Below are 15,518 nucleotides of genomic sequence, written 5' to 3' on the forward strand. Positions count from 1 at the left end.
TAAATTAATTAGTAATAATAATTAATTAATTAATTATATTATAGTTAAGAAATATTAAAAAATCTTATAGATATAAGAAAAAGTTTATAGCTAACTAATATTTATAGCTAACTAATAAACTATATTATAGGAGGAAATAGAGGTTATATTAGCCTACTAAATAGTGTCTAAAGGGAAGAAATTATAGGTTAGTTATTCTATTAGTAGTCTGCTTAGTTAGTATAGGCTCTCCTATAGCTAAGCCTGCCCTTGTTAGCTTATCTATAGGAGAGCGGATGGGATCTCGAGTTTTCGAATGGGTATGGTTGTATGTATTAGTTCTCTTGGATTAGGTTGTTTATAGAGGAATTTGCGGTTTGTGGGAGACATCAGAATAGGTGAGCCAGAGACGGCCAACGCCCTTCCGCCCTCTTAAGTTGTCTGTCAGTGAAATGTCACCTGAAAGAAAATCTTTGAATTCGAGTGCAAATCTCGAGCATCGTGAGATTTCGTACGTTGAATTTGATGGTGTTTAGATCCTGTCCAGGTTTGGTTCCACTGCTCAGCCACAGGACAAACACGGCCTGAGTGGCTTCGCTCTACCCGGGGCTTCTAATGTCCGAAATCCAAGTGTGGCGGAACCCGACTGGGCTCACGTCGATTCCAGCCCAGCCCAATAGGTTCGGGTCGCTAACCAGTGAGGCCGCCCGCCACTGCAGCTGACATTTGTGTTGGACAAGGTGCTCAGAACGGGCAGGATTGGAAGTGCGGTTCAGGCTTCAGCAATCTCATTGAGGCTATGCTGGGCTTTCGTCATCGCAAAGCAGGCAGTGAAGCAGGGTCTTCCGCCGGCCTCTTTGGCGTGCTTGTATTTCACCGCGAAAGTAAACAATATCAGCAGGATGTCAAACCGAACCGGAGGATGCATCACATTACCGCAAGTATCTCGGGCAGGCGTCCTCGGTGAGCTTGCAGTGACAGTGGAGGTTCCCACTTGCTGCAGCGCCCAACTGCAAACTCTAACCATTTTTCCTTCCCTTTCTCGCCCGTTCCGACTCAGCATTGAGACGTTAGCCATTAATAGGAAAGGCTCTCGGATCGCTGTGGTACTTGGGAGGCAATTTGCGATATCCATGCGACGACGCCCACCGCTTAAACAAAAGGCTTCACACCTAGATCCTGCCATCTCTTCTTTGAGTCCTCGACTCAATTCTATCATTAGCCTTTAATCAGACCGCCAACCCTCGAGTCCATCCGACACTGCTACCATTCCGCCATTTCTCGCCCAGGTCTGTGCCAGTGACAGTGTCAAGTGTCTGCACCTCGTCCGGGCCTCGAACACGACAGGAAACCAGCCAGGCCGCAGCCCAGAGCGTCAGGTAGCAGGCTGTGAGTCGGGACTGGACCCCTCCACAACCTTATAAGGACCCTGGACTCCTGGAGCCACCCACTTGTAGCGCCGATACGGCCAGCATATATCCATACAACAACACCGCACCGCGCCCTCGTCCACCCTCCCATCCCCGCCGCTCTTCGCAATCGACACCACCTCCTGTCGACTCTCGATAATTTCCACATACCGTGCCGGCAGCCTTACCACCACATACGAGTCCTATTCTTTGCCGCTCCTCCTCGATCGCTCTCTGATGGCAGGCCCGACCTCGCCGGGCGCCGAGGGCCCCACGTTTGCCCCGCCTCACCTCCCTGCCGGCTGGATTGCCCAGTGGGATGGTTCGAGCAAGAAGTATTACTTCGTGCAGCTTTCCACCGGTCTCTCGCAATGGGACGTGCCGACCGACGCCGCCCCGACCGGCGCAACACCTATGCAGCCCTCCGATCATCCTTACGGCGTCCCTCAGCCTGAGCTGATCACGCATCCTGACGGCAGCCAGACCGTGCGACACGCCGACGGCACCCTCGAGCCCGTCAACCCTCCCATGCCGCCCGACACCACAAACACGAGGGGCATCGATGGCCCCGCCGGAGATCGAGGCCTTGGCGTACGTTCCCGCTTGCCTTCTGACAACCGTCGCGGCTCGCAGGTCTCCTTTGCTGCTGTTGACGTGCTAACTTGCTGTCTGTAGAGCATGGCCATGAACGCGCTCCTGGGCGGAAAGAACTCGGGTCAGAACAACTCGTCAGGCTCCCACGGCAACTCCTCGAGTCCGCTTGGCGGTCTCGCAAGCCAGTTGATCAGTGGCATTGGCGGGCACGGCAACAGCCAGGGCGGCAGCGGTGGAGGCAAGAGCTCGTTGGGTAAGCTTGGAGGCGCGCTGGCTTCGAGCTTTTTGAACAAGCCGAATCAGCAGGGCCAGCAGAGCCATCAGAACCAACAGAGCCACCAAGGACAGCAGCAGCAAAACTACCAAGGCAACCAGTCTTCGGGCCAGCAACACGGCGGCGGTCTTGCCGGGTCCCTCATGGGCGGTGTGGCCAACATGTTTGGCGGCAACAAGCCGGCTCACGGTGTAGGTCTCGAGGCGTGTGAACGGACTTGGCGTGTATGACTGACTCCAACTCCCAGAGCAATAACAACTTCGGCTACTCGAACAATGCCTCTGGAGGAAGCGGCGGCGGCGGATACTCCGGCCAGGCCCCTCCCACCTCGTACCAACCACCTGGTTCCTCCTCGCACAACCAGCACTCGTCTCCGCCGGCAGGAGGTTCGTCTTACAACTCCCCGGCGCCCCAGGGCCAAAACAACCACGGACAAAACAACCACGGACAGAACCACCAGCAATCATACCCGCCGCCGCCTAACCAGAATCAGGGTCACACCCAATCGTTCCCCCCGCCGCCTAACCAGTATCCTCCGCCAAACCAGGGCCAATCACAACAGTACGGCGCACCTCAACAGTCTCACAACCAGTCTTACCCGCCTCCGCCTGCTGGCGGGCCTCCTTCGTCCTATGGACAGCAGCCCAGCTACGGCACTCCGTCAAACCAGCAGCATCAACATCAGCAGCAACCGCAGTACGGAGGGTACAACCCGGCCACGTACGGTAGCGGTAGCGGTGCTCCCCAGGGTTCTCAGTCAGGAGGCTACCCGAACCAGCAGTCATACGCCAACCCTCCGCAGCAGTCTGGCTACGGCAGCAACCCTCACTACTGAATGCTGCAAAGCATGTCATTGCCAACCAGTTTCAGGGCTTAGCTTGGTCATGGCGTGACTGCCAGCGCCTTTGAGCGCCCCGAGAACCGGCTGTTCAAAATCTGACCGTCCACAATGAGGCATGTTTAGGAGGTGCCAGGCACGTATACGAGAAAGGCCACTCAGAGATTGCTTGTACATTCCCGCTTTGCATGGCCGGCTACGTTTGAAAGAGGACTCTTGGCGAGTGGTGGGGTTGGATCCGAATTGTAGGCCGCGGAATGTCGTCTTTTAGAACTTCCTTCGTTTCGACCAAGACATGAATGCATGGAAGGGCGGTGCGTTGCGGTAATTTCGTGCTTATATCCTCTTTTTCTCTGCAGCCTTGCCTTCAGCGGCGAGCACAGGTTGAATCCACCCAAGAATGAGCCTAGATAGAAACCATGCCATAACCGCAACAGCAATGATGTAGCCGACGGTTGGAAGTAGTGACCTCGGCAAAGCGTTGAGGAGAAACGGATCGAGTATGAGGTCGGCTCTGACGGGCTCGACGTTGGCCATGAGCGTGGCGTTGTCCGTGTAATAATCTGCCGCTGCCAACACGCGGAGGAACAGAAGTGAGGCTTCGTGCTCCTGGCCGACTGTCCACGGTGTTTTCTCAGCATCGCCAGACTCCGAATCCGGTTGGCGAGAAAAGGCATAGGTAGCGAGCGAGGTGATCAACTCGGGGGTATCCCACACGACGGGCAGCTCAAATACGTCGAGTGAGAACGCCGTCGGTTGCTGCGAAGTTATAAGTGAAACTTTCCAACAATAGAACGTGATGAAATCTTACAGTTGCCGCCCAGCACACTCTCAGCTCATACCGCTGGTCTTTTGTGAGATTTGTGAGCAGCACCCATGTTGCCGTGCCCGAGGGAGTCTCTTTGGTCGGGAATGAGGCTCGAAGATCGACCCTCTTGGACCAGTCGTCCGGCGTGAGGACGTCTAAGCGGAGATCTTGGAGCGTCGGCGGTGTTGTCGGGACGTTGACGGTCTCGGGTCCAAGGAATATGACCTTCTCGGTGTTGGCCTGGACGACGTCGAGGCCGATGGCCAGGGAAACACCGAAGAAGAGTGAATGACGCATGTCAAACAGCCGGCGCCGAGCCAAGGTGGGTGTGGGGGGCGGTCGAAAATGAGGCAGAGGTTGGTTGGAAATGTGATTGCCTGGTGTAGCGCTCGTGACGAGCAATGAAGTGCGGTTGATAATAGTGATCAGCAAGGCGCTCTGGTGAAGCTTGGTTGAAGCGGCGTTGGAGAAGGGACTTGGCAGGGTACGTCTCTTCCGTTGTAATCCGTCCAATGGATTGGATTCAGGAAACGGGATGAGTGTGGGTGATCGGGCAGGGGTCTGGGATGAGCGATTTGGAGTGCCCTGTGCTGTTTGTCGGTGGCTCGGGGACACATGTCTTGGAGCCAGTATGCGTAGTGCAAATGGAATCAACTTTTCTCTCAAGGTGTTCCTCTGCCGGCTATGCACATTGTCTTGGGCAGCCGGCTAGGCTTCCATGAAACATACAAAACATTGAAACATGATGGCTGCAGTTCCCGCCGCCACGGGTCACCGATGGGTCTGTTTCCACTATTCGATACCTGGAGCCTGGATGAGTAAATGCAGTTAAGGTACGACGGCTTGGAGGTATTTTGTCAATTCAGTCGAGAGTCTAAGCAGCAGCTTCGAGTCTTGTGTTGGTTGAATGAGATGTGTACTCAAAGCATGGAAGATATAGATGTCCTCTCTTGGGTGTCTGAATGACTCTTGACTATGGTAAATCGTATCCGAAATAAGCCAGCTGGGAACGAAATAACGGCCATGTTGGCTAGCGGTACGGCGAGGCAAATCGAAATTAAGCGAATCCGGTGTCTGTGCCTGGGTCTCTTCAGGTTCATGTGCCTCATCTTGCAGGCTTGCAGGCCAGACGGGACTGGCGGTTTGTGTTGGTTTTCTTCAACGGATGTTTTACGCTTGTCTGCTTGCCACCTCACTTGAGGCACCTTAGCTTCCCAGTCTTGGCTTGGGTATCCATACATGGTGCAGAGGGAGTAGAACCCGAGGACTGAAATGGATAATCTGGCAGAAACAAAGAGAAGGAAAAAATAAAAAGGCAGCCTGGGAAGGAAGGAAAACGGCATCGTACCTGCCTGTGGACGACTGTCGAGTCTTAGGTTCTTGCCTCGTGCGTCATGCACGGCAAACTGTCACTGCCTGGCGTGCAAGTCCGGCGGCCAGCGAAGTGCGGTGAACGGGGCCCTGGCGGCTCCTGCCCAGCTGCCAGCCCAATGACTGGCCTGTACCTGCCGAAGCGGTCTCCACCAAACAGCCAATAAAGACCCCCGAAGCAGCCGTGGTCGGCCCCTGTCATTGGTCCATTGGACGACTTGTTACCCACGACCACGACAACGGGAGAGGTGGACAGACGCGCTTACCAATTCGGGGGGACCCTCATATCAACAAAAACTGCTGCACGGCCCCTGTTGCGCACCAAATTTCCCACCCCACCTCAGGTCGCCCCGAGTTGACACTGGACCACCCGACGGCCACCTGAGGAACCCCCCGTCCAGAGAGGAAGCCCAGCACCACCAAAAAAACGAGGAGCACGAGCCCGGCACACTTCAAGTCACCTCCACAACCCAGGCCAACCTAACCTATCCTTTTCAACCTCCCGTCGACATCCCGTCCTCTCGTGATAGCTGCAAAAACACCTTTTTTGCTTGCTTTCGATCTCCTCGCCTCCGGTCCTGCTCTTTTCCTCAACTCCAGTCGCTTGTCCCATTTTCCTCAGAACGCCGCCAACATGCGTGAGGTCATTAGCATCAACGGTAAGTCGAATGTTTTGTTTTGATCTCCCCTGACCCCACGCGTCGTCCTTCACCGCATCGCCGCCCCCGTATCCATTGCGAGCTGCGATGCGACTGCACCCGTCGCCTACCACGTCCATGTTTTCGTCTCTTACTTTGGGATGCTTTTTGCTGACTCTGCCGTGTAGTCGGTCAGGCCGGTTGCCAGATCGCCAACTCCTGCTGGGAGGTACGTCTTGATATTTGTTTATTAGCCGCCGCCACGTCGCCGAGTCGATTCGAGTCGAAAAAGCTGCCTGCCCGACCAATTTCGACATCGCGACGGCCTGTTCACCTAACTTGATGGCTAACAACTGTTCTCCTTCTAGCTCTACTGCCTTGAGCACGGTATCCAGGTATGCTACCACCCCGCCGCCTCTACTAAGTTCTGGTGATTCTAACGCGCCGTCTTTTTCAGCCCGATGGATACTTGACCGAGGAGCGTAAGCAAGCCGATCCCGACCATGGCTTCAGCACTTTCTTCTCCGAGACTGGTACGCTTCAACCTGAAAATCTTTTGCCCCCGGCTTGCCACTCACACATCCGCTCCAGGCCAGGGCAAGTACGTCCCCCGCGCCATCTACTGCGATCTTGAGCCCAACGTCGTCGACGAGGTTCGCACCGGTCCCTACCGCGGTCTCTTCCACCCCGAGCACATGATCACCGGCAAGGAGGATGCTTCCAACAACTACGCTCGTGGCCACTACACCGTGGGCAAGGAGCTCATCGACCAGGTTCTCGACAAGGTTCGCCGCGTTGCCGACAACTGCGTTGGTCTCCAGGGCTTCCTCGTTTTCCACTCTTTCGGTGGTGGTACCGGTTCTGGTTTCGGCGCTCTCCTTATGGAGCGCCTGTCCGTCGACTATGGCAAGAAGTCCAAGCTCGAGTTCTGCGTCTACCCTGCCCCTCAGACTGCCACTTCCGTTGTCGAGCCGTACAACTCTATCCTTACCACCCACACTACCCTTGAGCACTCCGACTGCTCCTTCATGGTCGACAACGAGGCCATTTACGACATTTGCCGTCGCAACCTGGGTCTCGAGCGCCCCAACTACGAGAACCTCAACCGCCTGATTGCTCAGGGTAAGTCTCGGACTGTATCGTTTGTTTGAAGCACCGGGTCGCTAACACCTGTTCCAGTCGTTTCCTCCATTACCGCCTCCCTCCGTTTCGACGGCTCCCTTAACGTCGACCTGAACGAGTTCCAGACCAACCTGGTCCCCTACCCTCGCATTCACTTCCCTCTTGTCGCCTACGCCCCTATGATCTCTGCCGCCAAGGCCGCCCACGAGGCCAACTCCGTCCAGGAGATGACCATGTCCTGCTTCGAGCCCAACAACCAGATGGTCAAGTGTGACCCCCGCCACGGCAAGTACATGGCCACCTGCTTGCTGTACCGCGGTGACGTCGTCCCCAACGACGCCCACGCCGCTGTCGCTACCCTCAAGACCAAGCGCACCATCCAGTTTGTCGACTGGTGCCCCACTGGTTTCAAGCTTGGTATCTGCTACCAGGCTCCCCAGATGGTGCCCAACGGTGACCTCGCCAAGGTCAGCCGTGCTGTGTAAGTTCTCCTCATCCCTGGAACAGTAAGCCATACTAATTGAATAACCAGCTGCATGCTTTCCAACACGACCGCGATCGCCGAGGCCTGGTCCGCTCTGTCCACCAAGTTCGACCTCATGTACTCCAAGCGCGCCTTCGTCCACTGGTACGTTGGTGAGGGTATGGAGGAGGGTGAGTTCTCTGAGGCTCGTGAGGATCTCGCTGCTCTGGAGCGCGACTACGAGGAGGTTGCGGCCGACTCCCTCGAGGGCGAGGAGGGTCTCGAGGCTGAGTACTAAGATGTGTATATCTCGGCGTTTGGATGCGGACGAAGTCGCTAAGCAACCCCCCTATTCTTCTTGGGGCGCTGGCTCTGTTATGGATCTTTGCGCTGAAGCAGTCCTATGGGCCAATGGCGTGTTTACTTCAGTTGTTAGAGTGAGAAAAGAATAGCCAACTTTAATGTTATGGGGATGAATCAACTTTATGCTCTCAACACCGCAATGATCCTTTGTCTCAGTCAGCGTGCTGAATGCGTTTAGCTTCATGTGAAAGAGCCCCCAATTGACAGGATTGTGAATCTATGAATTGGGTCTGCACCTAGAGTGCACATGTTCATTAGGGATTTGGATATAATGATAAACCTGCTCCTCCATGGATGTATCCGTCTTGAATATGATATTTTTATCACCAGAAGCACGGAGCGGAGAAGTCGGATGTGCATTCAAACCGGGGATTGGGGTGGACAGAGTGCCCAAGCTTTTACGGGGCAACTCGGTGCTCATTAACACAGAACTGGTACGTACCGGCGTAAGGTGGCAGGTGGCTCTGCTTGCGAATTACCAGCCTGACGACCTTCCCAGAGAGACCAACCAACCCACAGCACGTCCACAGTCTACAAACAGCATCAATCCAAGCCACCTCCTCTCCTTCCAAGGCCAAATCTCTGGGACTAAAGGGCCGGGCCATCATCTGTGCACAAGGTACGATATTTCCTGCATCTGCTCCACTGGTTGCTTTGTATTTACTGTTGAATCTAACGTGTTATTCTCTGGTCGCCAGACTCACAGTTCATCCCCCAGCCCCCCCGGAGGCCGTATCGAAACCGACGACCGATCTACCCTCTAGCCAAATCAACTGTTGCGACACCTCAACTCCTGTAGTAGGAGCTCTACGCCGCCATGTCTGCCGAAGGCGTTGATGCGGGTAAGTCGGCTACCCCAAATAATTGCAGCGCGTTGCGCGCCGATGGTTAGGAGTCGGGTGCTGACGACAGTCCTGTCTCACAGCTGTGCCGAACCTCAACCTGAATGCCGAAGAGAAGCGTTTCTACGGCCAGCTTTTCCGCCAAGCCGATACAGAAGGTGTTGGTGTAGTTACCGGAGAGACTGCAGTCAAGTTCTTCGAGAAGACTCGCCTCGATTCGAGAATACTGGGAGAGGTGAGGACTGATTGACGCCGATGCGGAGCCGGCCCGAGTAAGGTAGCTGACGACAACCACAACAGATATGGCAAATCGCGGATAAGGAGAATCGGGGCTTTCTGACCCCAGCCGGCTTCGGCCTTGTGCTGCGGCTCATCGGACATGCCCAAGCCGGACGGGAACCAACGCCGGAACTGGCCCTCCAACAGGGACCGCTGCCGCGATTCGACGGCATGCCCCCTCCTCCCGCGGGTCCTCTTCAGTCTCCCACACCTCCTCCCGCCGCCGCTCTCCAGGCCCAAGGCACCGGCGGAGGACCGATCCGAATCCCTCCGCTGACCCCGGAGAAGGTTAATCAATATGCTGGACTGTTCGAGCGCCAGCCGCTCCAAGCGGGTAATCTCTTGCCTGGTGACCAGGCCAAGTCTATCTTCGAGAAGTCCGGTCTGCCAAACGAAGTTCTGGGTAGGATCTGGCAATTGGCTGATACAGAGCAACGCGGCGCCTTGGTTTCGACAGAGTTCGTCATTGCTATGCATCTGCTCACATCGATGAAGACCGGTGCTCTCAGGGGCCTGCCTAATATTCTCCCGGCTGCCCTCTACGAGGCCGCAACCCGTCGCGGGCCTGCCGCGCCTCGCCAGTCGCCTACAGGCACTGGTCCCATCTCTGCCATTCCGAGACAACTCAGTGGTTCGGCCCAGTTCCGCGCCGGCAGCCCCCTTGGACGCCCTCCCATTACTGCGCAAACAACGGGTCAGCAAGGAAGTGACTGGCTCATCACTCCGGCCGACAAGGCCCGTTTTGACGCTCTATATGACGACTTGGACAAGACTCGTAAAGGGTTTATTACTGGCGAGGAGGCCGTCCCTTTCCTGAGTCAGTCCAACCTTCCCGAAGATGCCCTGGCGCAGATCTGGGACCTTTCAGACATTAACTCTGATGGCCGATTGACCCGCGACACCTTCGCCGTTGCCATGTACCTAATTCGACAACAAAGAGGCAGACGGGATGGCTCAGCTCTTCCTTCAGCCTTGCCTCCTAACCTCATCCCGCCCAGCTTCCGCACCCAGGCGCGACCTACGACCTCAGGCTCACCATTCGATGCCCCTCCCCAGCCTCAACCTCCGGCTCCGGCCCCGGCCCCGGCCCCTCCGGCACCGAAGTCTGCTCTTGACGATTTATTTGGTCTGGACACTCCGCCCGCTCCTGCTCCCGCCCAGGTTGCCCTCTCCACTGGCGGTTCGACAGCGAATGATCCTTTTGGATCCGGCTCAGCTGTTTTGGCCCCTTCTTCTCCCATTCGCCCATCTCCGACTGGAAACCAGTTCAAGCCCTTTGTGCCGTCTTCATCTTTTGGTCGTGGACTCACTGCGCAGCCTACGGGAGATTCGAACTCAGGCAGGCCGCCGGCCCCCTCCGTATCCGAGGATCTCCTCGGCGATGGCGATCCTGAAGTCAGCAAGAAGCTTACAAACGAGACTGCCGAGTTGGCGAACTTGTCCAACCAAGTTGGCTCCTTGTCTAAGCAGATGCAAGAGGTTCAAGGACAGCGCACGTCCACGCAGAACGACCTTAACCAAGCGAACTCGCAGAAGAAGAACTTTGAGCAGCGACTAGCCCAGCTCCGTACCTTGTACGAGAAGGAAGCTAAGGATGTAGAAGCTTTGCAGGTACAGCTCAACACGTCGAGAAACGAGACCAAGAAGCTCCAAGCCGAGTGCATGACGTTGGACGGCTCTTACAGAGACCTGCAAACCCAGCATCAGCAAGTTTTGGCTGGGCTGCAGGCTGACCAGCAAGAGAACGCCAGCCTTAAGGAGAAGATCCGTACAGTCAATGCCGAGATTGCCCAAATCAAGCCTCAAATCGAGAAGCTCAAGTCTGAGGCCAGACAGCAAAAGGGACTGGTTGCAATTAACAAGAAGCAACTGGTCACAAACGAGGGTGAGCGCGACAAGCTGCAGTCCGAACTGACTGATCTTACCAAGAGCAACGAGGACTTGTCTAGACAAGCCAACACCAGCTCCCCTGTGGCGACGTCGGCGCAAGTTGCGAGCCCGGCGCCCTCAACCGCGAGCGGAAACAACCCCTTCTTCCGTAGGACAGCGAGCACTGACGTGATGGGTACCTTCACCTCGCCGCCTCCTTCCAAGCCCTTTGGTGGTGACAAGTCTTTTGACGATGTCTTTGGGCCAGCTTTCCCTCCTCCTGCGTCCACCAGCACGCCGCCGCCTGCCACGTCTTTTATGCCACAGCACACAGGTGCGTCGACAGCTAGCATGGGCTCGTTTTCGAATCCTCCTGTTCCCACATCACCCACGGCTAGTCGTCAGGCTACACTCACGGCTGAGCCTCCTGCCCCACCTGAGTCGAGACAAATTAGCTCCAGCTTTCTCCCATTCCCCGATGCTGCCGAATCTCTGAGCTCATCGAGGGCAGTGTCTCCCCCTGCCTCCCGTGCCGAGGGCGGCGAGACTCCCTCGGCCAGCGCGCTGCCTGGAGCTTTCCCTGTTGAACCCACGCCAACAGGCGAGAGCACCGCATCAACCTCTACTGCGAGCAACCCAGAGCCTGCAGCTCAGGTTGATGCTAAGCCGGAGATCGGTGTTGCAGCGACTACTGACGCGGCCGACTCAGACCCCTTCGCGGCCATGGACCAGAACAAGGCCAAGGCTGATTTTGACAATGCTTTTGCAAGCTTCACGAGCGCACACAAGAGCTCAGACAAGTCCGGTGCTGACGGAGCCAAATCTTTCTCAGCGTTCGACTCTGAATTCCCTCCCATCTCCGAGCTTGATCGCGACGATGACGAGTCGGACAGCGCAAGTGAGCGCGGCGGCTTCGACGACGACTTCGCTCCCGCGTCTCCTCAGGCCAAGAAGACAGAGGCACCCAAGGATGCCACGTCCCCTCCGCCTGCAGCTGCGGCCGTGGCACCCGCTCCGGCTGATGAGACCCCTGCTCCGGCTGCGGACTCCTTGCCCACCTCACCCAAGCCCGCCACTGCGGAGACCACGGCGGCTTCAGATGCTCCGGCTCCTGAGGCGACTCCTGCTTCTCCTGTTGCTCCTGTTGCTCCTGCTGCTCCCGCTCCTGCTGCTGCGGAAACTGCAGAGCCCGCGCCCAAGCCCAAGTCTTCTTTCGATGACCTGGATGACGACTTCGAAGGCCTCGAGGATGCAAAGGAAGGCTCCGCCGATGACGACTTCCAGACGATTTCCCGCTCTGGCCTCGATGACTTCAACCCTGTTTTCGACAGCAGCCCCCCTCCCAGCCAGGCCAAGACCGAATCGACGGCTTTTGGACACGAGAGTAGCTACGACTTCGGAGCTGTATCGCCCAACCCTGCTGCTACCGGTGGCGCGGCGGCGAAGCCCGCCGCACCGGATGCGCAAGACTGGGATGCCATCTTTGCCAGTCTCGATTCGCCCAGCGCCGCAAACGCGGAGAAGGGTGCTACGGAAGCCCCAGCCCCTGCTCAAGATTCGCGACCCGCAGCTGGTCGTGCTCTCACTCAGGACGGAGAGCACGATGATCCCATCCTGAAGAACCTGACCAGCATGGGTTACTCAAGAGAAGCTTCCCTGGTCGCTCTGGAGAAGTATGATTATAACTTGGAGAGGGTAAGTTGATTCTATCGGGTTACTGGGAGCGATTGACGTCTAACGTGGTTTCAGGCTGCCAACTACCTCGCCAGCCAGTCCTAAGGTCGGCCAGCACATGATTGAGAAGAACAGAAAAGCGCAATGGATTTCCTTGTGGGAGGCAAAGTGGCATTGAGCCCATGATAGCAAGCGTTTTATTTTCCCGCTTGGCCTAGACGAGATACCTTCATGTTCAGGAGTCGTTCATCATTACCTTCAGCCAGGCTACATGTGTCTTGTATGGAACACATTAGGCCTCGGCACTTAATGTGTATGTAGGATATACATCCAAAGCTCTTTTGTTTTTTAATGTTTTGGTGCGGACCTCGGTCTCATTAATTCGAGTGTGCTTCTCTGTGAGTCCTATAACACAGTGGTGCTGTGTGTTTCTCCACGAACTAGGGATGTGATAGCCTGTATCGACGTCCTCGTTTTGCAAGGGTTTCCGAGGAAACAATCTCGAACCTTGGTTTGCAGTTGGGAAAGCCTGCGGCATATGATGAAGACAAAGAATTGACCAGTGCTGGTTGAGACATATTAAGTAGTAATACACGAGGCTTTGGGATGCCTCGAGGGTATCATGATAGTGACCGAACCTTCCAATCTTTACACGAACGCCACTCAGGGCTTCTTTTGCAACAAGGCCAACTTGGCCGCGAGACTGGCGCTGACGGTCTCGTCATCCTCCGAGTCGGACCCGGAGCTGCTCGACGTGTCGTCCTCTTCGTCCGAGTCGTCCTCGCCCAGGCTCTCCTCGGCAATGATGTTCTGCAGAGCATCGAGCCTTCCCTCCTCCTCGTCCCCATCGTCGCTCTCCTCGCCCGCGCTGCCGAGCTCGCCTTCTTCACGGTCCCGTCTCATCTTCTTGTTGCCGCCCTTGCCGCCTCTCTTAGAGGACGACTGGTTATCCCGCTTCCGCTTCTGCGTGATAAGCACCGGCTTCGGCTCGGACACCAACGCCCGCGGCAACTCCGCGTCGCTTCCGTTCTCGACGACGTAGATCGTCGGGAACTCGAGCACCGTCATGTCGCGGAGGGCCTCGCCGAGGGGCACGGACGCGTCGAGGGGGTGGACGACGATGCGCCCCGCGGCCGCCGTCGCCGCGGACGTCGTGCCCGCGAGGAAGAAGGTGTACCTGCTCCTCTGCGCCTCGTCTTCCTCCGTCGTCCCCGTGAAGGCCGGCACGCCCGTGTGAGGCGTCCACGTCGAGGCCCGGGGGCCGGCGCCGCCGCCCTGCAGGCAGTACCGACCCGGGTGCCAGGCGCCCGTCTCGGTGTCCTGGGCCGTGGCCATGGACTGGCCCGGCTTGTGGTGGTTTTTGCGGCGCTTCTTCGGGGGCCGGGGGTTCGTCGCGTCGCGGTTTTCGTCGGCGGGTTCGTCGTCGTCGTCGTGGCCTTCTGCGTTCTTCTGCTGCTCTTTTTTCGCCAGTTCGGTTTGGAAGCTCTTTTGTCCCGCGAAGAAGGCCTTGTAGAGGGGCGTGTCGTCGAGGGCCTTGGCGAGGATTCGCTTGGTCTCGGATTTCGGCGGGGCGTCCTCGTCGTCGGTTTCCTTCTGCTTCGCAGACTCCGTCGAAGGGGCGACGAGCAGCCACTCGACCTGCCAGTTGATCCGGCCCGAAGCCTTGCTGAAGCTCGTCGCGTTCTCCTTCTGCCTCACCATACCCATGGGCGCGCGCCTGAGCAGGATCCCGAACTTGCCCAGCCTCTTCTTAAACGGCAGGGAAGACAAGAGGTCGGAGGAGGAGCCCTTGGCCCCCGACCCGGACGCGGCGGCCGCCGCCGCGTTATCCCCGCGCAGCAGCTCCGTGACGAGCACCCTCCTCTTCCTCCCGTCCCTGCCCGTCTTCCACTTGACGGAGCGGACCTCGATGGGGCGCAGGTCCTCGGGGCGGAGGAGCCCGCGCTCCTCGACGATCTCCTTCTCGGAGCGCTGGACGGCGCGCTCGATGCCCGAGATGAAGTTGTAGTCGTGGTCGACGCCGGCCGCGGTCTTGAGCTTGGACGGGGGCATGTAGGCCGTCGCGTCGCGGATGCCGTTACAGGACGACCACGCCTTGTGGCGCCGCGTGCAGTCGAGGGAGCATGTCCGGATCGTGCAGCGCGGGCACTTGTATCTCGGCGGCTCGATGTGGCAGATTGTGCAGAGGCTTGTGAGGAGAGGGTCGGCCATGGCCGTTGAGTGGTTGCTTGTTGTTTCTCGCGGCTTGAGAAGGTCTTTTGAAAGACGCTTTGGACGTGATGACTGTTTCGGTGTCGAGGGAAGAGGTTTTGGTTTCAATTGGCGACGGACACTTTGATGCTTGACGAAAGTTGATCCACGGCGCATGATGGTGCCCAGGAACTTTTTCTGTTATCGCGCTTATCGGAGTCTGGTACCTAGGTACCTGGGGACAACTCTTCTCCGACGACTGGCTTACCTAATTGCCAACCTTTCAGAACATGACTGATGACCCGAACAGATTAACAATTCAGCGACGGAAACAGGATTAAATTCGGTCAAATTTCACATCAGGACCGAAAAATCATCGTCGACATGCCCAATATTTAGCCAATATTTGGTCTCTTTGGAGGTGACGTGATTGAGCGGGCCCTATTTACTTCAAGCATCACATGTCACATCGAACGAACGGTGATTTCTTGTAATCTCGCTGGATTGGTTTTGGGCAAGGAGGGACGTGAACGGAACTAAGTAGAAGCTTCCACCCTCATAACCTACAAATGATATAACATCGTGAGAACATGTAGCCCGTCCTCCAGCGAGCCCGGTCGATTAACCCGATAAGAAAATAACAGAGATTTGTCTCCTGAAAAAGACATAGAAAATGGCAAAGCTAACGCCGGACACGAAGAAATTTTGTCCACGACCGCCAGTCGCAAAAAGGTATAAGGCAAAAAAGATATATGCACAGTGTCGGTAAATCGTCCTCCCCGTCGACTCAGAGAGTGAAATAGAA

The 15,518-nt window shown here is 56.6% G+C and overlaps 5 protein-coding genes across 5 annotated transcripts; 3 read left to right on the forward strand and 2 right to left on the reverse strand.

Moving 5' to 3' along the window:
- Window positions 1-1,625: 1,625 nt before the first annotated feature.
- CkaCkLH20_11967 (uncharacterized protein) lies at window positions 1,626-3,091 on the forward strand (the record flags this gene model as incomplete). The annotated part of the gene is made up of 3 exons (XM_038894681.1): window positions 1,626-1,979; window positions 2,064-2,447; window positions 2,504-3,091. 3 exons carry the CDS (start codon window positions 1,626-1,628, stop codon window positions 3,089-3,091), a joined length of 1,326 nt encoding a protein of 441 aa, XP_038739938.1.
- A 339-nt stretch (window positions 3,092-3,430) lies between these two features.
- Window positions 3,431-4,199, reverse strand: CkaCkLH20_11968 (uncharacterized protein; the record flags this gene model as incomplete). The annotated part of the gene is made up of 2 exons (XM_038894682.1): window positions 3,431-3,853; window positions 3,906-4,199. 2 exons carry the CDS (start codon window positions 4,197-4,199, stop codon window positions 3,431-3,433), a joined length of 717 nt encoding a protein of 238 aa, XP_038739939.1.
- Window positions 4,200-5,877: 1,678 nt separating this feature from the next.
- CkaCkLH20_11969 (alpha tubulin) lies at window positions 5,878-7,794 on the forward strand (the record flags this gene model as incomplete). The annotated part of the gene is made up of 7 exons (XM_038894683.1): window positions 5,878-5,932; window positions 6,100-6,140; window positions 6,280-6,306; window positions 6,369-6,444; window positions 6,503-7,033; window positions 7,091-7,514; window positions 7,566-7,794. The coding sequence occupies 7 exons, from the start codon at window positions 5,878-5,880 to the stop codon at window positions 7,792-7,794; spliced, it is 1,383 nt and encodes a 460-aa protein (XP_038739940.1).
- An 882-nt stretch (window positions 7,795-8,676) lies between these two features.
- Window positions 8,677-12,628, forward strand: CkaCkLH20_11970 (UBA/TS-N domain-containing protein; the record flags this gene model as incomplete). Its single annotated transcript, XM_038894684.1, has 4 exons — window positions 8,677-8,701; window positions 8,785-8,936; window positions 9,002-12,544; window positions 12,599-12,628. The coding sequence occupies 4 exons, from the start codon at window positions 8,677-8,679 to the stop codon at window positions 12,626-12,628; spliced, it is 3,750 nt and encodes a 1,249-aa protein (XP_038739941.1).
- A 558-nt stretch (window positions 12,629-13,186) lies between these two features.
- CkaCkLH20_11971 (HIT zinc finger) lies at window positions 13,187-14,734 on the reverse strand (the record flags this gene model as incomplete). The annotated part of the gene is made up of 1 exon (XM_038894685.1): window positions 13,187-14,734. The coding sequence occupies one exon, from the start codon at window positions 14,732-14,734 to the stop codon at window positions 13,187-13,189; it is 1,548 nt and encodes a 515-aa protein (XP_038739942.1).
- Between the last annotated feature and the right edge of the window lie 784 nt (window positions 14,735-15,518).

The sequence above is a fragment of the Colletotrichum karsti genome (assembly GCF_011947395.1).
Source record: "Colletotrichum karsti strain CkLH20 chromosome Unknown Scaffold53, whole genome shotgun sequence".
Classification (NCBI taxonomy): domain Eukaryota; kingdom Fungi; phylum Ascomycota; class Sordariomycetes; order Glomerellales; family Glomerellaceae; genus Colletotrichum; species Colletotrichum karsti.